This window comes from Heloderma suspectum, chromosome 3 (assembly GCF_057233095.1).
Source record: "Heloderma suspectum isolate Gila_16-S chromosome 3, 16-S_ref, whole genome shotgun sequence".
NCBI lineage: Eukaryota > Metazoa > Chordata > Lepidosauria > Squamata > Helodermatidae > Heloderma > Heloderma suspectum.
This window is the reverse complement of record NC_139460.1, coordinates 155560480-155584218: the sequence shown is the minus strand read 5'-3', so window position 1 is coordinate 155584218 and position 23739 is coordinate 155560480. Positions and strand designations below refer to the sequence as shown.

Here is a 23739-nt window from a genome sequence, read left to right as displayed (position 1 = left end):
CCACTGTAGCAGTCAGCACCCAATTCAGGTTCCATGTCTGAAACTGGTACTGGGGCCAGATTTGTTTTTGTTTTACAGCTACACCCTTCAGGAGTCTACAAACGTGGGAATGGAATGATAAAACATTCTTGCCCCAACACCCCTGAACTCCCATCAGTGGCAAAATCTGGTGTCCACACTTTTGGGGAATGAAAAGAGATGGCTGCTTTGGGAGGCCCTCAGGAACTGCAGTTCAAAAACAGCTGCTCTTTCCTGCATGTCCCAAGGTTGGACATGCACCATACTTTCTGGCATGAAGCACCTGAAAGACTGATGGCTTCATCCTTGCCTTGAGGGAAGGACAAGTTGCCACCTGTTGTCTTTTTTTCCTTCCAGAAGTAAGGTACCACATTAGCTGGATGCGCTTGACCAGTAATTAGGGGCAGGGGAGGAAGGAGGAGAGGAGACTAGAGGTCTGAAGAGCTCTTGAGAAACCCAGCTGCCTGCTCAGAAGATAAGGCATGACTAGGAGGGCAGGGCATGTTCTTACCCCTGGGGAAGTCAAAAGTTTACCCCGTCTTGAGCTGCTATTCTAGAAGTGAAAAATTGCCCTTTGACCACCCATAGGAGGATCACTTCTTTCCACTCTTCAGATTTAATACATATTTTTATCCAGTTGAAAGTTGAAATATTTAATAAAGTGTATTATATTTTACATTTTCATTTTGGAGCGTCTACCTGTTCTTGAAAGCGTGAATTTTCAAGGGTATTCTCAAGTTCAAACTCCAAAAAACAGTGGAACTTTCTAGGTTTCATCATCTTGCTGAATTGAAGTAATATTTCAGGGTGATTTCAGGAAGTGGTATGACCTCCCATAATATGGCTAACATATAACAGTTAGAAATAGGTTGCAACTCTATTTGCAAAATGAATTAAAGCATGAAACCAGTACATCTGTAATGAGAGCACAACAAGACAACACACTCCTGCTCCATAAAAGAACCCTGGAAACAATGTGCCACATCCTGCAAGATTATTCAATTAGGGTTCCTCTTCCAGGCATGTCTTATGAAAATATGTACAAACGTGATTTTGAATAGATATAATTAAGGGTGACTACCTTCAAATGGTATGCTGCTGCACCTACTTTTGAGTAAATTTATTTGCAAGTAGTCACAAGAATATGCCAACTGAAAGGGTACTGTTAATTGGTTTGTACCTCTTGCTGCACTGTTCTTTGCATGTAAGAACTGCAAATACACAGGGAGAATGAAACATGAAGAAGAAAACAAAGCAATAAGACATGCAACATCAAAGGGACTCTACTGCAAATACTCTATAAATTGATCCAGCAAAAGATAAAAAGGGGTTTCCAGGAATCATGGATGAATGAATAGTGGACGTGAAGGTGACTCTTATTCACATTTCTACAAATAAAAATGAACATGAATTCCTTTTTGTGTTATTTTACAAGAAAACATAAGAACATTTAAAAAAAAACACTTATGACCTCTCCTCAAAAACACGACACTGAACTTGAAGCAACACCTGATTAACACAAAGTTCACTTGGGGATAACTTTATTATGGTTGTAATTTAGGGCATGAGCCAGCCAAAGTTAAGCACATCTTTCCTACTGTTTAATGAGACTTAAACATGCTTAATTTGGCTTGATTACGCCCTTATTTTCAAAACAGAAAATCCACATAGTTAAACTCATCTTTATTTTGTGCTCTTCTCTGTGTTTCTGCCATTTATTTTAAAATTCTATATTGTAAAACTGTATACTACACTTTTCTTACAGTAGATGTGCTAACTTGACCTCATTTTTCTGCTGCAGGAGACATGAAATGACACAAGTAATATCCATAGTTACCAATAATATCCAGAGACACTAACATGTACAAACGTTTTGGGGTTGCAATACAGTTCTATATACAGCCTCACTGATTTCAGTGGAAATTACAAATGGATAACAGTGGAGAGGACTGCAGCTTTTGACTGGTTAAGACACATCATACGTTTAAGTGAAGGACATTATACTAGTTAAACAAAGCAAACATTTAATAGTTACTGATACTGAATTTTGATTTAGTTTAGAAATTATAACTATGAAGCCTTCAGACTAGTAATATAATGGAGAAGCTCTAATTTTCATTAATAAAAACCTTTTGAAAGTCTAATCCTATCTCAGAAGCCCTCTTGTTCAAGTAGAAGGGCCCAATCTGATTCCAAGTGCTGGTACAGCAAACATCACTGGCCTTGTTGCACCAGCATTCTTCTACAGTGTAGCACTCCTGGTACACAGGGCTTGGGGTAGGGGAGAGACATAGGAGAGGCTCAAGTGTTGGGATGCAATTTTACCTTTTTTGCAGAGAAAGTTATGTTTGTGTTATAGTGCATAATGCTGTAAATCAATTGTGTGGTTTCTCAAGTATTTGCTCTGGACACACTGGTAGTATCCAATGTTAGTTCTACATAGAGTAGACCTAATGAAATGAATGAAACTTAAGTTTGTCACAACTAACTTAAGTCCTATTCATTTCAGTGAGTCTACTCTATGTAGGACTAACACTGGAAACTACCAAGTGTTTATAAAGTATAGCAAATTTCAGAAAAGCAAGGTTTTTGTAAGTATTAGGTCAGAAATTTTCAGAATTTTCGAACAGTTCTTCAAAAACAGTGATTTTGGCTGCAACACAGAATTATTATACTCAAGCCTGTCCTGTTGAACAAAGGCTGAATTTATCATGATTTTGAGTGCTGTTCCTTCTCCAACAAATGAGCAATGTCACTCTCATTCATTACTTTATGACTAAAGCTACTTCACAGTATAATTAAAGTCCCCTATTTAAAAACTCAAGCACATCTGAATATGTATGACTTGCATCTGAAGCACTTATGTTGGTACAGCAAAGAGTACAACAGAAAACACACTCAAAAGTAGTAGAAAGAAAGTAATTGCCATAAGATGTACCTTTGTTATTTCCAAGGCCATAATCAAATCCTTGTCCATTACTACACCCTGTCCCTTTATTGAAAGTTTGCAGTGAGAATGGGCTTGGCGGTGGGGTCTGACCATTCTGATCTAGAAGAACTTGTTCTGTAAAACGAAGAAACCTGCTTAGATTTAATTCACTATGTCTCTGAAATGGGAATGTAAGATGAAATATATGCACGCAGAGACAAAGGTTTCAGTTCATAACTAACTCCATGGTAGCCTTGTACTGAAATGAACAGGACCTCTAAAGTAACTGAGACTACAGCCCCCCTCACATGTTAATCATGTGAAGAGTATCCACATGTAGAAAGGGGCATCACAGCCCCACCTCTGACATCCATCGCTTTATTGTGGATGTCTGAGAAGGGGAACCCAATCCAAATAGACTTACATGGGAGCTGAAATCCTATGTGAAGGGGATTCCAGCTCCTGTAGAGGTCTACATGTCTATAGGTTTTCCCTTCCCAGGCATCCACATGGGAGGAAGTGGAAAAAGTATGCAACTTCAAGAGCAGGACCACCACTGTGGCCACATTGCCCCTTTCTATGCATCAACACCCTTCATGCTATTAACACGTAAAAGGGGCTTCTATTTTCTTATATTTAATTTCATTCCTAGAAGATATTAGAAGTCATTCCTTGCTGAGTTCATATCATGTTTAGACAAGCTTAATAAAAGATTTTGCATTCTAAATTGATTATACAGTTTTTGTGATTTCTTTAAAAAACATTTTGCTGGACCATGCATCTGTCTTAGCCCTCAATACCTCATCCTAGCTCTGTAATATTCACTCAGGTAGTGTTGCTTGGCTACAGCTCAAGACTAGTGTGAGAGTATGACTACATTCTGAAACAGTATCGTCTCTGTAAAATAGAGAATTCTGAATACCATAAAATTAGACTGTTTTCACTTAACCTATTGAATTATTAGATTTATACGTAAGCTTGGTATTGTCTGCATGTTTAATTTTAAGTACTCGGAACAGGCAGTTTTATAAAAATTAAAAGAACTTGCCATCTTCATGCCGGAGATATTGGTTTCCACCTCTGTCTCTAGCTAAGGACCATGCTTCACCTTCATCACTTTCACAGAACTCTACCATGCTGTTTTTATCCATCTGCACCCATGTTCCTTCTGAATTAGTCACCTAGTGCATACACACACATACACACATATAGAAAGGCACTTTTAATTTACTTTTCAAATTATCAGCCAATGAGATGCAGAAATATTCTTCCACATGTGAAAAAAGAGCGTCTTTCCTGTTATAGAAAGACAATAGATGTTTTTCAAGTTAAGATCCAAAGAATAAGGTAGAATAAAAATCATTTGCATCCACAGGAAGTTTAAGATTATTAGTATTTTCAATGTGTTAGATTGGATTATGCTCAGAATAAAAGAATAGCCATTGAAATGATTAAACATCTCCAATTAAACATAGCATTTGCTACCCAGTAGTATGCATAGGTTGGATTTATTTATTTATTTTTGAAGCCTGAAAAGGAGAAAGTCTGACACTATGTATTCAATTTTCACAAAGTTGCTGTATGCTGTTTAGAAAAAAAAAGTAGCATGACACACTACATCCTCAAGCCCATTGCAACAGAAGAGCACCAAAGCATGATCACTGCATGCAACAGCTGAATCAATCCCAAGAAATAAGATCATTTTTGAATTCTGTTGTAACCCTAAAAATAATTCATTAGCAAACTCTGAAAATATACAGTTAACACATGACGTAGTTCTCTGATGAATCAACAATATTTTAAAAACATGTGTACAAAAAAAGTCCAAGTTTAATTGATGCCAGTTAATGAAAACATATGATCAATGCAAAAATAACTTGCATTAGTTTACCACACAAACCAACCTCCAGAAAGTTAACCATTAGCAACCCAGGATGGAAAAGCAAACCTTGTGTAGGAGCACTGCTTTTCTTATGATTGCTACTATTATAAGCCAGTATCTATGAAGATAAGAACTGAAGCTACAAGGATCCATACCTCGCCTACTGCCTTGACTTTGTTTCCCAGAACTAACATTCCAATTGGGATACCTCTAAGGTTGGGACAGCTTCTGACGTTGTGACCTGAGGGGCCAGTCTTCACTACCTTATACACTCCAGGCCCACCACGAAGGAACGGCATATCTGGCTCCTGCATTACCGCTTCCTGAGGGCAGTGTGAGTTTAGGTCTTTGAAATAGTCATCTGCATTAGATCTAGACTCCTGAAAATTTTAGAACAAAAAAACCAAAACAAACAAAAAAATCCCGTTAATGCCTTTGTATTTTTCACCTAAACCCACTCACTCTTTGTTAAATCTGCAACTAAGGTCTTGCCCTAAAAAAGGTAACATTTCTTAAACTGTAGATTTTCTTGTAAAATAGGAACTGAACTTGCAGCACTCAATGAATTACTCCTAAACACAAAGAATGTAAAATATCTGCTGTATGAATGTTTGTAAAATAAAAGGTATGCATCTGAATCATGAACATTTGGAAGCATCACACAAGCAATTGTCCATCTGTAGTTTTTTTAAAAAATGATACAAACACAAGACTGAGAATACAAGACTATGATCTAGTAAAAGCATTCATGCAGGAGTGCATACGATGGAAAGGGTAACAGAAGGTATACATTTAACTGATGGAGATATTTCGTTGCATGTTATCTTGGAATACAGCATCAATCAGGCACCTCCTACAGAATTTTAAAAAGGTGTATGGGATATTGTTACCAGGAGACATGGCTGATTTTATGCAGCATATTCAAACTGAGTTTTAGCAAACAGGTGTTCCTCACAGGTTTATTAGGGATTCCTCAAGGTGATCAGTAATGGTGGACAAGCTTGCTACAGAAGCTTAGAATGGACACATTTAGCTTGTTCCCCCCCTTTTTTTGTAGTGTGGGGGGTGACAGTGGGGAGAGTACAGCCCGTAGCAGGGGAAATTGGTCCTTGGACTGCCCGAAGTTGTCCACCGCTGTTCTAGGGGACAGTCTCCATTCCTGCAGGGTGATGGTGAGACTTAACAGGGCTCATGAACTGAGAGGGTACCCCAGAACATGACCCAGCCTCTCCAGCAATGCAAAATAGTTCCTCAGCAAACATCAACCTAGAAGGAGTTTTCCAAAGTTTGAAAACCACAAATTTAAAGGCATAGTAGTCTCATACTCCACAATGCTCAAAACACTGGTACACAAGAGACTGATCCTGGTAGTTAAGAAAACTCACCTGAGAGGGAAAAGGTTTGGAAGTCCATGAAAATAAGTCCAAATCCCTGACTCCTTGGCTAGCATTAAAGATACTCTATGTAAAGTTTAAGATAGACAAATATCAACAGAGAATTGGAACATTAACATATCAGAAGAAATTAGAGACAGGTAGAGCGCTTTTTATTTTAGTTTTTCTGCATCCTTGTAACAATACTCATTTAAGGTAGTTTTAAAATAAAGTAAGCTGAACCCACTGTTCACCAAAGGAAAAAAATATGTTGAAGACAAACAGCTTATAAAGCTCTGAATGATGTAGTGTGTCATGCCAGTCACTGAATAGAAAGATACTTTTATAGAGCTTAAAACATTTTGCATAAGGCAATTCCCATTCTCCTGTCTGAATGAGAACACCAGTCCTATCACAAGCCAGATTTGTTTTATGAAAGACAGTCTGCCACTTTGTGAAGATTTTTTTCTGGGGGGAGGGGGAAGTGAGGAAAAATATGTAATGCAGACATTCAGCCACCTATTCGTAACTGGAAAAGTTTAAAATATTCTGGTAGTACTTAAGAGAACTTTGGAAAGCACCTTACTGCCATATGTCTCAACAACGTTAAAATACATTTTGCAGAGTACTCTAAAATTTTCATGGTGTTTTTTATTGCAGTTATGAAATATAAAAAGTGATGTGCTTATTAAAATATATTATTTTGGTCATACCGCCTGTTGCATTCTAAAACGAAGAAAAAACTATTTTTAAAACAATGAAAACCCAAATGTCCACAAATATCCTATTTTATACACTCTCTACTCCTGGCAACTAGAAGCAATTCTATTTACAGAAGAGTCCGATTAACCGTTGGCAGAATTACCCTCTTGTGCATAACCCATTTAAAAGGACATCCTGTAACTCATTTCTAAATTATCAGAACACCCCTCCCTCCCCTATAGACCCGGAAGCTCAATACTCTAATCCCAAATGTGTAGAGGCATTCTCTGTTACTTGGCATGTGGGAAAGGCACTCTGCACAAAATTAGAGGCACATTTGCTTATTATTGCTTCAGATGCTCTAGTGTGGAGCCCTAGTGTTGGAAAATAGGTTCTGGAAAGAATCCCTGGCTCATATTAAGTCATGAGAGTACCATAGCTTAATTTGGAACAAAGAACTTGCTTAATGTAAAGATAAGCATCTCCCAACCTTTTTGAGGAATGAAGTTAAATAAATGGTAAATATACTATAAAAATAAATTTAAATAAACGCTAGTGTAAACCAGGAATTTGGCATTTTAAGTAAGTTTTAATTTAGCCACAATTGATACTGCTGTCAGGTTATACACAATTTCTCTGTCTCTGTTTGCACATAATGACAACCTATCTGTTTAAAACGAGTGGGCAGCACCTCTTCCCCTTTTACCTCACAACCTACAATGGGCTCCTTCATAGGAGTGTAATGTGTGAACCCAGACCACTGGGTTGTCTAGGGGCTAAGCAACCCAGCGGTTAACCCAACAAGCAGCCATGGGTTAACTGCTGGGTTGTTTAGCCCCAAACATCACAGCGGTCTGGTTTCTCATGCACAATCTACGAAGGAGCCAATCGTGGGTTGTGCAGTAAAGCGATCGCTCGCCCCCACTTCTGCACAACAACCCATCGTTTTTTAAACTGATGGGCTGTCATTACATGAGACCGCCTTTCTGTCTCTCTTTATAAAATCTAAGGATAAGCATTACCACCCCAGTCAGCTTAGCACTGAAAACAGGTTTTGCAGAAAGGCTAACTATCAGCATATCCCTTTGGGCTGAGATCCACAAGGCCATGCACTGTGGTCCAGGCATGCACTGGCCTTATGTGCTCAGAAAAGCTACTACTGAAGGTAAGGGGACCTTCTGGGCTGAAAATGTGAAAACTGGCATTAAAAAAATTCCCTCCCAATTCTGCTTACACATGGATCCTGGCCTTCAATGTCTAATACATGCAGTACTCATACACAAATCAGGTGGCTGATGGCCTTTTTGTTCAAATCGGACAATGAATATCAATTTTGCACACATCTCAAAATACATTTGTTAGAGAATGAATTGTATAAGATTTAGATTAGCAGATTAAGTAGCAAAATCGAATAAGAAGCTATATTGCAGACTTTCCACACATAAAACATCAAAAATATTTTTTCCAGAGTACTCTTTCAACCATACACTATTATTCTTGTGATATATGAATTATGTAAAAAGCAAAGAAAATGAAATTAGCAGTAAAAAGGCAAGTGGCTATTGTGCAATAATTTTGTATATTCACAATGAATGCATTTACTTGTGTAAGCATTATGATGACATGCTTTTCTAGCATATAATCTTCTCACTGCCACTTTTAAATAATATGCATATATTTATCACCACAAAAGCTTTCAATATGGAATTGTCAATCTATTCAATATTAATGTTTGACTGCCATGTTTAACTTGCCAGTGCACTTTCTTTAGAAACCGAATCTGCAAAAAAGTGTCTCCTCACCTTCAATTTTGCACACAAATATTTTATGTCGTTTCAGTAATGGATTCTAGGAAATATGTTGTAATCATATTAACAATAATGTTTGCCTTCAACACAGCATCAATAAATTACAGCATAGTCATTTTCTTTTCGAATTTGTGCAGTGCAAGTCTAGTTTTAGAATTAATAAACATTTTGTCTGACACAACCTAGATACAATCGTACTCTAACAATAAGAGGTTTGTGAAAAGGAAAGGAGAGCAAAAGAACGGAAAAGAAAAGGACTAGAGAGAGTGGCAGAAATCTTTTGCTTAACTGAATTGTGCATATGTGTATGCCTGGACCTAATAGTAGTTTGTTTTTTCAATGTTTAATATTTGCCTTGTTCTTCTTGACATACAAATTTTTTTTTAAACTTACAATTTAATATTTTCTGCTTAACGTTTGAGCTTACTAGAGAGAAACCTCAAATCAGTAAAAGTCCTGGATGCTTCCATCCTTTCAAGAATAAAGTAACTTCTGTACCACATTTCTTTGCATTTATTTATTTAAAACATTTCTATCCTGCCCTATATCATTATGAACTCAGATCTTTGCATGTATTACCTCCCTGATAAACTAAGTAATGAGAAAAATTGAACATTTCTATTGAAGTATCAGTGTTGCAAGATGCAGAGGGAGACATGGTGGTTATGCAATATGCACACCCAACACTCATACCAGTTTGACATTTCTCCCTGGTAACTAAAGACATGAATAGGCTCAAAGTTCAAGTATTTGTATAACTCGATAACGAATAAATTTTGGCCAAGATGTTCAAAGTCATCATGGAGGACAGCCAACCCAGGAAGCTGTCAGACAAGGACATTATTAAGCAAACTCTCTGGAATGTCATTTTGTTCTCTTTTATTGTCTCTATTAGAATTCTTAGAAATTAGTCTGGAACCATACCATAAGTACTGAATATACTGTCAAGCCCAACTTTCAGATTTGCAAATTATGGTATAAAGGAAAGCTTAAACTTTCCTCACAGCTAATACTCCCTCAAAAGGAAGAAAGGTTGTTCCCAAGATTGAAAGCTTCACAAAAATATCCAAGCTAATAATAACATTGCTGGATGTTGGACTTTGGCAGCCTTAGAAAGAGAAGTAGAGCAGAAGGCATGTCCCTGCTGGGACCAAAGCCCAAGGGAAAATCTAGCATGCAGGCAGGCAGGCAGGCAGGCAGCTGGCTAGGAAGACACACATAGGCCTAGATCTAGCAGCCAGGCACGCACAGCCAAGGCTGTTAGTTGTGCATGACAAGTAAAAAATTGACCTAAAGCCTTTATAGCAACTATCAGGTAAGGGGAAATCAGTGGGCTGAGTGGCTGGAACCTCAACACACATAATCCAGGGAACACTCTAACCTGCAGCCCAAGTTGGCTCACCACATGGGGGCAGCACAGCAAACAATTGCCATTTATCAAGTGCCATTCATAGCAGTATCTAACAAAAACACACACCAATCTGTTTAACCTTTCCGAACTGCCAAGTTCATATGAATGTACTATTGATATCTTTTAAACAGATCTCTACGACTTCCTTCAAATTAGAAACATTCTTTGGAACTTAAATCAGCTATTACAAGCTGAAGCACTAACGTTTACCTTAAAGATAGACTATTTTAAAACAAATGACTGTCATCCTGCATTACGTACAAGTTTTTCACTAGAAGCCTTTGAAAAAGGCAACAGGCTCACCAATACAAATTCCCTGCAGAAGCACAGTCTTCGTGCTATCACTGTATTCAGTATTGCATGTATTTTCTTCCTCATGCAAAGCCATCTTTCAACAAAGACGACAGGGATTCCCATCCTGTCATCTTTGTACACAATTGCATTTGCATGGTTGAACATGTGTCACTTACTGTGCAATTTTCACATACTTTAAAACAATAATGACTATGAACTGGGCAGCGTCTAAATCTCTGAAGGTACTCTCTCTCAATAGTAAAACCTACCCTTTCCTATCCTTAACTTATTATAGATATGTCATCACCTTGAGTAATAACAGTATAACACATCCTAGTCACATATGAACTACATGGTGAGCCAGAATTACTGATAAGCCAGAATTCTCAGCAATGAGGAAGTGTGTTGGTTCACACTGCCCAATTACTCCCGTTTGGCTCTCCTTGCAAGCAGCTATGGTAACCAAGAATTTACTAGCCATAGAAAGCTTATCAATGACCTGGTCTGCATGATCACTGTGGGTTAAGCAAGCCACTAAGGCTTGCGTAAGCTGAGGCATGTACCGGGCACCATTTGCCTAGTCGCCCACCCGGGCACGGCTTGTCGTGTTGTCCAAACCTGGGCGGCACAGCTTCTTGGAGGGGAAACAACCCTTAAATAACCCAACAGCAGTCCATGGGTTATCTGAGGGTTGTTCCCCCTCCAACAAGCCACCCCCACCCCCGGTTTGGACAACACAAGCTGTGCCCAGGTGGGTTATTAGGCAAATGGCTTGTTTAACCCATGGTAATTGTATGAACCAACCCATTAACTCTGAACTCAGACTGCTGGCTTGTTGCTCCTCTAACAAGCCACTTTTGAAGCTAGGGTTTCTAGTTGGCTTGTTAGATCCTGGCTTGTTAGAGAAGCAGGAAACCAAGGTCTACGTTCAGATGTAATGCTTAAATTACCCATGGCACCAGCACACTTTCTCAATATCAATAAGCCAGAATTCTCAACAATTGAGGCTTACTCTTTTATAAAATGCAGCCACTCTCTTATTCAACACTGCAGAGTTCTCTCACAGCAGCTAATAACATCTATACCAAGGTCAAGGCAAGGCATATCTTTCACCAATTTCAGTTTAACCAGATCTTCACTTGATGTGCTGAAGAATGTAACTGATATAGTACTATGTTTAAATTTATTTACCATAGGCCAGTGCAGATGTAATAGGGTAGCTGGATCACACAATCTCTCCCCTCTCAAGTAAGACTTTCCTCCACCCTTCCCTGGCAATCCTAATCCTGATCTGAAATGAGGTTGACAGCGTACCAGTATACCACAGGCTGCATTATACTTGCATTGGCCCACAGTTGGGAATAAAGCACTACATTTTTAACTACTATAAAATAAATCATATCAATCATAAAGTACTAAAACATATTCCGAGTTTATGATTTCCTACTTTACCCGAAAGATTGGTGAAGCAGTCTAATTAATAAACAAACAAAAAGCAAAATTTAAAAGATAAATAGCATCAGTACAGTACCCAAATGAGAAAGCAATACATATTTCCAGCAATAGCATGTCATGTCAATATGACCAAATCTCTTTTAAGGCAAAACAGGGCGTAATAAACAATATTTATTTTGGATATTAGTCAAATATAAATGGTACAGACCACACTGCTGGCCCAGTTTACACCAGACAATGTTCCAGCTTAGCTATTTGCCTCCTTTAGAGAGAGAGAAAGATTACTTCCATGTTCCTTAATTCTTTCTACACTGCATCATTGTTACAAACCCTAAAATTGCTTAATGGGAATAATTACGCTTACAGGTAGGATGAAGGGATGGTGACAACCTTTTAAAAAAATCTTGCCATTATACAGTTCTATAAAATTACAATTTACTTACATCAACAGGGACCAAAAGGCTTTTCCCAAGATGCTGGTTAAAAGAAAGGCACCAGGCTTCAGTGTACCCATTCATATTAGGAACATATTTCCGTATTGTCTCATCATTCAGTCGTAGCCATACACCATCATCATTGTGGATCTATGAAGAAAGAAAAAACACAAGCTAGGCTACTTAGGCAGCAAATGATAAAATGACTGCAGATCAAGAATAACATGGCTGCAAGCGAGTTCAGCTTTGGGATTATTTAACTAAAGATTTTAAAGAGGCGACTCATGAAATTTAAAGCAGATTAAGGTTAAGGGTGCAGTACAAATAATCATGTTAAAAGATTTAACTATAATTCTAAATACCTACAACAGCGGTGTAACATTGAGATATGGGACCTTGTTCTGGAAAAGTAGTTGATAAACACTTTTGAAAACTGAAAACAGTAATTTGTTACCATGTTGTGTCTTAGGATCAAACTGTTGGATTATAAAAAATAATTATTTACTATGAAGAGAAAGACTGACTGGAAATGTAAAGATTGAAAGGCACATTAAAAACCAGATCTAGGCACTCACAATAGAGGGTTTGCAACTTTTCCGTATTTTACCTGGCACAAGCTGGCTTTTGTAAAAGCTACAAATGTTCTATTTATATAAAACAGAAGCATTCAAATTTCCTATCAAAATAATTTCTCCGGAAACTTAGCTGACTTGAAATAAAGCTGAATAATCAACAGAAACTTTAAAACATTAACACAATGGCCTAGTTTGCACATAATGACAATCCATGTGTTGTCCACCCCATGGGCTGTCAGGGCCGAGCAGCAGTGAGTGGGTGTGCTGCCTCCTGTACACTTGTCGCTTCAACTTGCAGTTATCTAGTAGGAGCAAGCAAGTGCACTTGTCAATTATGTCTTCAATTAACCCTGGAATGCCTCATTCCTGGGTTATCATGACGCTTGAACCCAGAAACTCTGGATTGTTTAGGGGTTAAACAACGCAGAGTTAACACAACAACAAATCATGTGTTAACTCTTGTGTCATTTAACATCTAAACAACCCTAAGTTTCTGGGTTCGTGACGGAAGCAGCCTGAAAATGAGGTGTTCCGGGGTTAATTGAAAGCATAATCAACAAGTGCACTTGCTTGCTCCTACTAGATATTGGCAATTCCTGTGTTAAACATCCCAGGAATTGCCGTTACATGCAAACCAGGTCAATGAGAAATATCTAACTTGGTTTTGCCAAAATGCAATAGTGAGCATGAGTTTAAAGCAACACAGAAAGCAAAGTGGCTGGTAAAATGAAATGATACAGCTGGTAATTTATGCCCATTTACCTAAATACTCTGGCCAGTATCCAAAGATCTTATACATCCAAAGGCTTACATGCACTCAGTGGGATTTCAGACTTATTTGCCCATTCCATATCACAAATTGCTGTTGAAACTATTAAGTTTCAAAGAGGATTGTATGGCCTGGGATGGCTCCTATTCCAGAACCCTAAATCCATTGGCCATGTGAGACTAGACATGAGGTTCTTTGATGCTGGCCTGTATGCATAAGTGGTAATTTAATCTAATTTCAATTTCATATACATTTCTTGCAAGTTACCTCATCAATAAAGGTAATGGATCCATTGACTTTTACTATGCCTATCTGCTCACTCTGAAGGGAAGGGTGGCTACGGATACGCAGCCCTGCACTGTCCTTGGCCACAAATTTGCGAACCTAAGAAAAGCAAAGAGACAGTAAGGCAGAGAAACTTGGAAAAGAGCTCGGTTTTTTAAGGAGTATAAAGATATGGCTTCAGATTATGAAAACCTACAGCACCCAAGTGAAAGCCTCCTAACAGCTATAGTCTGCTTCTAAATTTTCCAAGACTGATATGAAAAACTTCAAATTTGTTCTCTCTCTTTGAAGCCATATTAAAAGAGTTGCACACAAACTAAATTAGATACCAAAGTTTATGTTAAATAGGATATAAGCAGTAGTCACAATAAACAAAATTAAATGGTGGTCTAATTATTCTTGAGTGATGGCAAATACAGATATGGAAAACTAGAGCAAAAGCTTTTATGATAAGGGCATGGTCTTAAGGCACACGGTACAGCCAACTTGGTTAAGCTAAGCAGGTTTGGGGCTGGTCAGTGTCTGGAGGCAAGACCACCTGAGAACCCTATGTATTCCACCTTGAATTCCATGATGGAAGAAAGGTGGGATATAAATTCACCAAGTATTGATAAGATTGCTCTTGCTGCTCCTGCTTTAAAGTTCCTGGGCAATAGAAGACTCAACAGAACTAAACACCTGTGCCTAGTTCTTCATATGCAAATCCCAACAAAGCCAGAGATACTTAGCCCTACATAACTCATGTTAGGACTACACTCAAAATCTGGATGCCTTTTTAAAGCTTTGTTTGAAGTATTTGTTAAGATGATGAAGGAGATGTTTACAGAAATATGCCCTATGGCAGGGGTGTCAAACCTCAGGCCCATGATCCCAATCCAGGCTGTCCACAGTCCCAATTCAGACCTCCAGAGTTCCCCAGATGGCCACACCCTCTCCCCCTGGCCTGGAGTTTTAGGAAATAGCTGATTTTGCTTTATTGGACTTGCTGGAAAGACTATTGAGAAATTGCTAATCCACCTCTTTTAAAACAATATGTCTTAATATGAAATGCAAATGCCAAATGTTAATGATAAATAATTTGAAAATGTAAATTAGTAAAAAGTAGCAATAGTATTAAAGATACACAAAACACAAGCAGGTTCACAATGAATTCTGGGTAACTGGCATAAAAAAAAATAGTGGTCAAGATGACCGCTGAGTTGAAGCCCTATCACTTGGGCTACAGGGTTATTTGCGTAATGACAGTGTGAGACTGTATTATTTCAGGTCGAAAGTGTACTTAAAGGGCCAGCTCACATGATCAAACAAGCCAACATGGGTCAAAGTTTTCACTTATCAATTAATGAGCAAAAATGTTATGTAAAGTATATGCACATCAAAAAGCTTGATATACAGGTATCTGAAAAAAATGTATAGACTTCAATTTACAGGCAAATTTTGAGTAAAACATCTTCTCAAAGGTGATTCAGAATTTATCACATCTAGCCTAAAAAGTATACGTGTAATCCTTTTTTGTATGATCTAATTTTTTAGGAAAGTTTAGTAACAATAAGATAATTAAGACTGTGAGCCCTAATTTATGGGACAGTAGATAATGTTAGCTATGAGGTAATTTCTACACAAAAAGATATAAATATGTGCTGATCTTACAACATGGGAGCTTCTTATTAGAAGCTCACCAGGCCTGTGTACCTGTCAGTTGCATAACCTATACAGTATTTAAATGGGGAAACTTGGTACTTAAAATAAGATTTCTCCTTTTTAAGCTATTAGAGCTAAAAGTCTAAAAACAATAAATGTTTGAGTAACTCTTTCCTATTAAGCTATTAATTTCTAAGAATCTTTAGCAAAGCTCCGTTTAATGACAAGAATTTTTAATGTTCTTTTAAGAAAGTCATATTTTGATGTGGTTACAAGTATATTCCTAATAAAGTAATCAAAAATGAATCAAAAGATTTTTTTCTTACTAATTCTTGTTAGCATAAAACCAAAACTGAATCCACCTAAAACAATTTTTGGTGTATGCTTTGCTTGAAGTGTACTGATCAGCTATGGGTAGTTAACTGGCAGTCCAAGCCTTCCTAAATACTGGAACTATAGTCTGAAAACTCTCAGCAAAGGCCAAACCTGTAACACCCTGCTCCCACCCCCTTTCCCCTGACTGCCAATCATTTGGATTTATGTGGGCTTTTTTCCCCATTCTAAAAGGTTTCAATGCCTCTCCTAAGGCTTCATTCCTGGCAGTAAGAGCTTGAAGCTAAAATATGCTGGTATCTTTTTGCATTTTGGCCCCGTCTCTTTTGCCTTCCACCCCACCCACCACTGGAATGCACCCCCAACAGCTTCTCGGAAACCAAATTTGGCCTTTAGGCTGAAAGAGGTTCGACGCCTCTGCCCTCTGGTAGTAAATTTTTCCTCCCATGGTGAATAGCAGGCATGGTGCTGGGTGGCTGAGTCTGACTGAGACTGTAGTAAGAGCAAAGTGTTAAAACTGCCTCCCCCATGGTCCCGACCTGGCTCCCCTCACCCCTATCTATTTTTTTAAGAAATCAGCCATGAAAGCACTAATGATGTGAATCATGTCCTAGATATAGTCCAGCACCATTGAGACAAGGGACATATTTTTGCATTAAGGGAAGACAGGGTTCTTCTTTTCCATTCCATTAAAATAGATGGTTGTGACTGCAAGCTGACTTGGCTTTAAAATGAAGGACTATATTTTAAAAACCCAGTTATGATAACCAGTATGTTTGTATGAATTTGGAGCATGTACATGCTCCTAAATGTATACTGCAAGACGTGACAAACACTGAAAACACATTTGTTTGGGTAGGTTTGCCAAAGAGTGAGGATTAGCTGCAGCTCTCTGTTGAGTTGCCAGCTTGTTTCTCTGTAATTTGTGAAAGGGCCTGAGAGGTCAAAAATTTATTTGGAGATGGCTGTCGTTACAATTTCTTGCTGGTTAAAATGTTTTAAGAAGGAAACCTAATGTAGGAAACTTCTTTCAATTAATACTGTCATCTAATGGGTCTTTAAAAATAGAGTCATAAACAACGTTGCTTTGTATAGAAGGGCCATCTTGTATCTAGAGGTTCTTCCATATGGAGAGCTCCTAGTACTACCAACAGTCAAAAGACACTGTGCAGCTAATCTGTCTTTTCCTCCTAAATGGATTTTTTTTGGGACAATAAACAAGACTGAAGTGGGAAAAGACGAGAGGGTTACAAGTGGAAGAAGACTTTGTTTGGACCCCCAATACAATTCTGTTACTGAGGCAGGATGATAGCACAATGAAAGCCTCATCTGGAAGCTTCTGAAGCATATGCTCTAATCTCTGAGGTCTGGCAGTTAAAATATTAGACAATATAGGTAATATATTTACATACAGTAATGCCATTTCAATTTTAAAAAATAATTTTACGTCTTATACCTTGTTTGGTAAAGGCTCTGCTTTCGGTTTTACCAACTGGGTTCCTGGCGGTATCATTCCTTTTGGAGGATCTTTTACTTTTACTTCTAGTCCAGCATCTGTAAAGTAAGGAAATTATCGTGAAGTACAAAGGGTAAATAAGAAATCTGAATGACTGCTTGAAAGTTATTTCATTCAAAAGTGTGGTACCAGGGACCCATTAGAAAACACTGTTGGTCACTTACCCGTAAAAGGGATTTACTGTTTTATATGCACAAAGAAATCCCTTTTATGGGTAAGTGACCAACAGTCTTTTCTCTTGTGCATGTAAACAGTATATCAGGTAGGACATACCAAAGCTTGACCCATGTAGGGCGGGATTCAAGAAAGTAGTAGCTGCTTAATGACTGGGAAGGACATGATGTAAGTCACACCTTCCAAAGGTTGCCACAGCAGAGGCATGTAAGTCAGTCTTGTAATGTTTAACAAATGTACTAGGATTTGCCCATGCAGCTGCCCTACAAATCAATGCAGAAGAGCATCGAGGAAAAAAGCTGCCGATGTCGCTGCTGCTTTGTAGAATGGGCAACAATTTTGGTAGGTGGGGACAACTTTAGGCAGGAATAGGCTAGGGAAATACATGCCTTTAGCCATCTACTCAGAGTGGCATTAGAAACCTTCTGTCCCAAGGAAGCAAGATGGAATGACACAAACAGGGAATCTGACTGCTGAAAAGTTTTCATTCTTCAGGGCCCTCCTGACAACAAAGGGGACAACACTTTCCTTTCTGAGGGGTGCACAGGGGAAGGACAAAATGTGGGAAGAATTAGTTCTTGTTCATAATGAAAAGGAGACAGAACTTTAGGACGGACAAAGGGGTTAGTACAGAGCACCGCTCTATCTTTATGGAACACACAGGTGTTTATCTACAGAGAGGGCACTAAGTTTGGAGATCCTTCTGGCTGTGGTTACCGCCACCAAGAATAAAACCTTGAAAGAGAGCAGTCGGAGAGATACTGATTTCAGGGGCTCGAAGGGTGGTTTCTGAAGTGCTGAAAGGACTTTATGGAGATCCCAGGAAGGGAAACGGTGTTGAACTGAAGATGACTGTGAAAAAGCCCTGCACAGGAACTGTTTAAGGAAGGGATGAGCACCCATGGACCTATCTGGATTTTTTTACAAAAGAGTAGATAGCATAGAAGCCTGATGCTTGAATGTATTGGGCTTGAGACCCATAGCCAAAGTGTCTTGCAGAAATGCTAAAAGTCTGAGATTCTGGCTTTTTGAGCCCCAAATCCTTTTCTTAGTACACCAAGTGGAGACTATCTTCACTTGGTAAATTTACTCTGGTAAATTCTGTGGGTAGATGGTCTCCTAGAGACCAAGATAATCTTGATTACCATGGGGGAGAGCTCCGCTTTGGCAGAACAGTTCCTTTCAATCTCCAGACATGTCACTGAAGCCATGCAGGGTTTGGCTGAAGGAGATGGCCTTGAGATAACAGGTCACCCCACAGAGGGAGAGGCCGAGGAGGAGCCGCTGCCAGATTGATTAGGTCGGGAAACCAGGGTCTCCGTGGCCAAAAAAGGGAGCCACCAGAATGAGTCTCACCTTTTCTTCCTTCACCACCACAGAACCCTGGAGAAAAGAGGGTGCGGTAGAAAAGCGTAGAGAAAACCTATCAGCCATGGAGAAGAAAGGGCATCCGTCATCTCTGCTGCTGGAGATGCATAACTGGAGAAGAACTTACTGACCTGGTGATGGGCTTCTGATGCAAACAGCTCCATCTGGACTCTCCTGAAAGAAGAAACTATCTCTTCAAAGACTTCTGGATGAAGCATCCATTCTCCTTGGTTTAGCCATTTCATGCTTAGCCAGTCAGCTTGAGTATTCTCTCCCCCTGCTTAGGTATTCCACAGAGAGGGATTCTAGGTGATGTTCCACCCAAAGAAGGAAGGAGTCTGCCTCCTTAGAGGTCTGGAGACTTTGTTCCTTCTTGATGGTAGATGTGTGCCTTTGGCTGTGACACTGTCCACCTGGATGAAGACTGATCTGAGAGGAAGTACCTGCATGAAGGTACTTCCTCTCCACTAGCCTGGCTGCCTGGAGTTCTAGTAGGTTGATAGGAAGCTGCGACCCCCCCGAGGACCAGGTTCCTTGAACCATCCTCCCCTTGCACAGAGCTCCCCAACCAGAAAGGCTGGCATCTGATGTAATCACTGTTTTGGGGGATCCTGGAGGGGGACCTCTCTCTTCAGAACAGGATAGAGGAACCACCAGCAGAAGGAAGCTCAAACAGTCCTGGACAGATGAATGTTCAGGTGACATCTTGAAGTTATATCATTTTGGAAAGGAAGAAGGGCCAATTGTAAGGGATGAGAATGAAGTCTTGCCAAGGAGTTACCTGGAATGTTGACACCATGATGCACAAAACCTTCATTAGAAGTATGAAGTCATCCAACTTCTTGAAGCAAATAAATTTGACTGCGGCTTGAATTTTGAAGAACCTCTCTGCAGAGGCAACCATGGTCCCTATGTATGTGTCTATTAAGGCCCCCAGGTGGAGTATTCTGTAATAGGGGAGCAGATGACTCTTTTGATTATTGACCAGAAAACTGAAGTCCTTGAGATATGCCAGGGTGATTTGCAGTATGTCCACTGCCTGACACTGAGAGGCTGAATGGATGAGAAGATTGTCAAGGTAAGGGTATATTGAGATCCCTTGCATGTGAAGGTGTGCCACCAAAGTGACCATGGTCTTTGTAAATACCCTGGGACATGAAGCTAGGCCAAAAGGCATGGCCCTATATGGGAAATGGAACCCTTTGAAGGCAAAATGGAAGAAGTGACAATGGTTGAGGAAGATAGGAACATGGAGATAGGCTTCTCTGAGGTCCACTGAAGTCATGAAGTCTCCTAGGCAAAGAGCTTCTTTGATGGACAGAAGAGTCTCCATCTGGAACCAGCAGTAACAGATGAAGTGGTTGAGAACTTGAGATCAAAAACAGCTCTGACCGATCCATCTTCCTTTGAGACTGTGAAGAAATGAGAATAGAGCCCTAATCCCTTCTCTTCTGGAGACAACACTTCCACTCCTGCAACGTCTAGTAGAAGGTGGATGGCCAATTTCACCATCTCCCTTTTGGCTGGATTTGCTGGGGTTGGTGATGGGAAAAAACAGTGGGGAGGTCAAAATGTAAGCTCCAGATGCAGACCCGAGCAAAGAGTCTCCAGGACCCAACGATCCTGGTCAGCCATTTGTCAGTGTTCCTGGCAAGACAACTGCCCACCAACAAAAGGTTGGTGTCAGAATTGGTGCCTGTATCCCCTTGACATGATGGATCAGCCATATCTAGCGAGGAAGTTCTGTTGGGCTTTATTTCCTCCTCAGGAATGGGCTGAGGAGGGCCAGGTGGACCAAACATCTCACCCAGAGGTTTTAGAGAAACAAAATGGCTGGCTCATTTGGTGAGGATGAAAAGATCTCCTAAAGAAATGCCTTTCGTCCTTCTTTCTTGGCAGGGGCAAAGCCTTTTTCTTATCTTGATTAGACTAGGACATCCTTTAAAGCATCATCCGCAAAGAGCTTGCCCCCAATGAAAAGCTCTGACCCTAGGTTGGACTTCCAATGGCAAAGCCAAAGGAGTCTCCTGGGAAACACATCAGCTGCTAGGGATCTAGCAGAGAACTGAGCTGCATCCAAAGAGGCACCAGCAATTAAAGCTAGCACCCTAGAGACCTTGGATCATGAAGTGCCCCATCTAACACATCTTTCGACCACAGGAGGGAAGGTCTGTCAAAGACTGACGCTGAAGCTGCCACTCAAATAGGCGGGGATGCTAATACATGGGCTTCCTTCAAACCAGTATCCAGCTTGCGCTCAACTGTTTCCTTGAGCAGCGCATCCGTATCTTTCGGGTGAAGAGCACAATCCACCAGAGCCGCCACGGGCACATCAATAAGCAGGACTTTAATTTGATCCATAATAAGCTGCTCTAAAACATACTGTTTTTTAATAATAGCGAGGGATTTCTTGTGCTGCAAAGGAGAATTCAATTCACCTCTAATCACTTTTGGGATAAGAGCAGGCAGCTTCACTACTTTCATCTTGGGCTGAGGATCAGGACAGACAGCTGCCATCCTAGAAACTGAGGGTTGAGGTGCTTCCTCTGAAAGAATCAAATCTAAGGCTACCATAGATTTACATAGCAGGGAGAGATAATGGGAGTCCTGGAATAGGTGACAGGAATCAGGACCCTCAAGGTCGGACTCACCACACCATTCCTCTTCATCCAGGACAATTAAGTCCGCATCATTGTCATCTGGGTTAGGAGAGTCCAGACTTGGGTTGGACCTTTTCTTTTAAACTTCCTCCTAGGCCCAACATGAGGATCTGGAGATATATGAACACTGTCTCGAGCTGGCGCTTGTGACATTAGGACTGAGCTAGAGGGCTGAGCAGCATTTCTAGTGGTAGCAGACACAGAAAGGGTTAAAGGCTGAGAATGAACCAAGGCATCCTTAGCCAGGTCAGCTAATAAAGCCTCCTTCAAGCGCTGTAGCAGAGAAGGTGGAATTCCCAGAGAAACTGAATCCCCCCAAATCGTTGCCTAAATGCAGGGGATTGACAGGGTTTTGGTGGGAAAAAGCAGTGGGCCAGGAGGAGGATGCCCCTGTTCCCAGAGAGTGGTCTGTGAACCCCTGGACCTCATCCAGGGAAGACTGCGTCAAAAATAGACTGCCCAAATTCCCAGCCAAGTCTGCCTCTCTGTCATCACAGAGATCTTCATCTGCCCTGAGGCTCCTTCTGGCAAACCACCTGGGAGACAATACAGCAAACACTGGGTTCCTGTGTAATGCCAGACTCTCCCCTCCTTGTCCTCCTCTTATTCCTCCTCCTCTCAAACTCCCAACATCCATACCAACCAGGGCTATGTCATTGCAGGCACTCAATCTTGCTCTGAGCCATGCTGAGAACTTCCAAAGGTGGAGAAAAGGAAGCTCTGGATGAGACAGAAAGCCTTGCTTTTTCATAAACTTTTTCATAAACATAAAGATGGACAAGCCGCTTCAGTGTGAATTTGAGGAAGGTCAGTAATGGCCGCCATTATTGCCTTTCTGTCGCTCACAGAGGCCACACAGAGGTGGCTTGTGAATAGCCTGAGCAGACTGCTGGGCGAGGTTTATGAGATTTGTGGCAGAAACAGACTTTCCTTTTGCTTTCCCCATAGCAAGCAGCAGAGCCAAAGGCACAAGGGCAAAAAGGCTGGCCAAATTGGGGTGGGGGAGATGGAGATAACAATGATGATAAAGGTAGCTGACAAGAACAGAGAAGCTGTGTTGTTTTGTTTTGTATTATTTTCCCTGAAAGGAAAGAAGATTGGGAAGGGAGGAAAGGAGAACAAACAACATACAGAAGTGCAAAAATTAGGGAGAAACTGGAAAAAAACAAGCCTGAGTCAGAAGAATGCAGAAAGGTGAATCCATGACCACTTCAGTGAGGCAAAATCACAAAACTGAGCTTCAAAGGTGACAAAGATAGTTAAGACTTAATTAGAGCAGTGATTTTGCCTTGGACCACTAGGTGGCACATAAGACCCACCTGATGTACTGTTTACATGCACAAGAGAAACAAAGAGTAACAAGCTACAAGTTCCTTAGCTGAATTCAAGTCATAAATCAATAAAGAGTTAGCTATGTACATAAGACTGCATTTAAAGATCCAGCATTCAAATAATAAAATGGAGCAGATTATAAAAGGGTCTCAACCAATTAACCTCCTTTGCCTTGACAAGGTGACAGAAACACATGTGCTTTTTTATTAAACTTTTTATCTGTCAAAGGCTATTTGGAGGAAATGCATATATAAACATGATGCCTCATGAAGGATTTCAAGGGATGCTTCACACAACATGGATTCCAGATGTGTGTGACTGGATACACGTGGAAAAATGTTGTTTGAAGACGCTGGATACGCTATTGGCTCACAAAGGAGCATGCACTGCTATTCTCTGAGTTGTCATGCAAGGCATGGCTGGGCAGCAAATGACTCAGTTATTGGCATTTCAATCATGAACTTATACAAGGCTGAGGCTGCAAGAGAGACAGCCTCCATATCTGGTGGTGGGAGAGTTCAAGCAAGTATAGCAGGGATGCGGTCAATCATCCACTACAGTAATAAACATTAGTTGCTATTAATATTAGCTATAATTTATATATTGTTAATTAAATATGTATTCCAATTATTAGTTCTGCCAGTTTTCCTTTGTTCTGTTTTATTTTCAAGAATTTCAAATATGATTTTGAGGTAGAAAGAAGGGGTAATGAAAACAGTCTTTGTTCAAAACTTGTTCTCTTCTAACTTTTATAATGACCCTTAACAAATGTTCTTTATT

At 40.0% G+C, this 23739-nt stretch overlaps 1 protein-coding gene across 20 annotated transcripts in view; it reads right to left on the bottom strand.

Moving 5' to 3' along the window:
- MYCBP2 (MYC binding protein 2) overlaps positions 1 to 23739 on the bottom strand; it is a 198523-nt gene that overhangs the window by 59078 nt on the left and 115706 nt on the right. For 12 of the 20 annotated variants that reach the window (XR_014789262.1, XR_014789263.1, XM_084844798.1 and 9 more), the window contains 7 exons: positions 17366 to 17463; positions 13918 to 14034; positions 12316 to 12456; positions 6215 to 6289; positions 4985 to 5209; positions 3996 to 4128; positions 2957 to 3082 (listed from right to left, as the gene is read on the bottom strand). Coding sequence is in view for 18 of the 20 variants with exons in the window: in XM_084844798.1 (XP_084700924.1) it covers positions 2957 to 3082; positions 3996 to 4128; positions 4985 to 5209; positions 6215 to 6289; positions 12316 to 12456; positions 13918 to 14034; positions 17366 to 17463 (915 nt within the window). In the remaining 2 variants the exon portion in view is untranslated. The remainder of the gene's footprint in view (positions 1 to 2956; positions 3083 to 3995; positions 4129 to 4984; positions 5210 to 6214; positions 6290 to 12315; positions 12457 to 13917; positions 14035 to 17365; positions 17464 to 23739) is intronic. The other 8 variants (XM_084844784.1, XM_084844790.1, XM_084844792.1 and 5 more) reach the window with 5 other exon arrangements.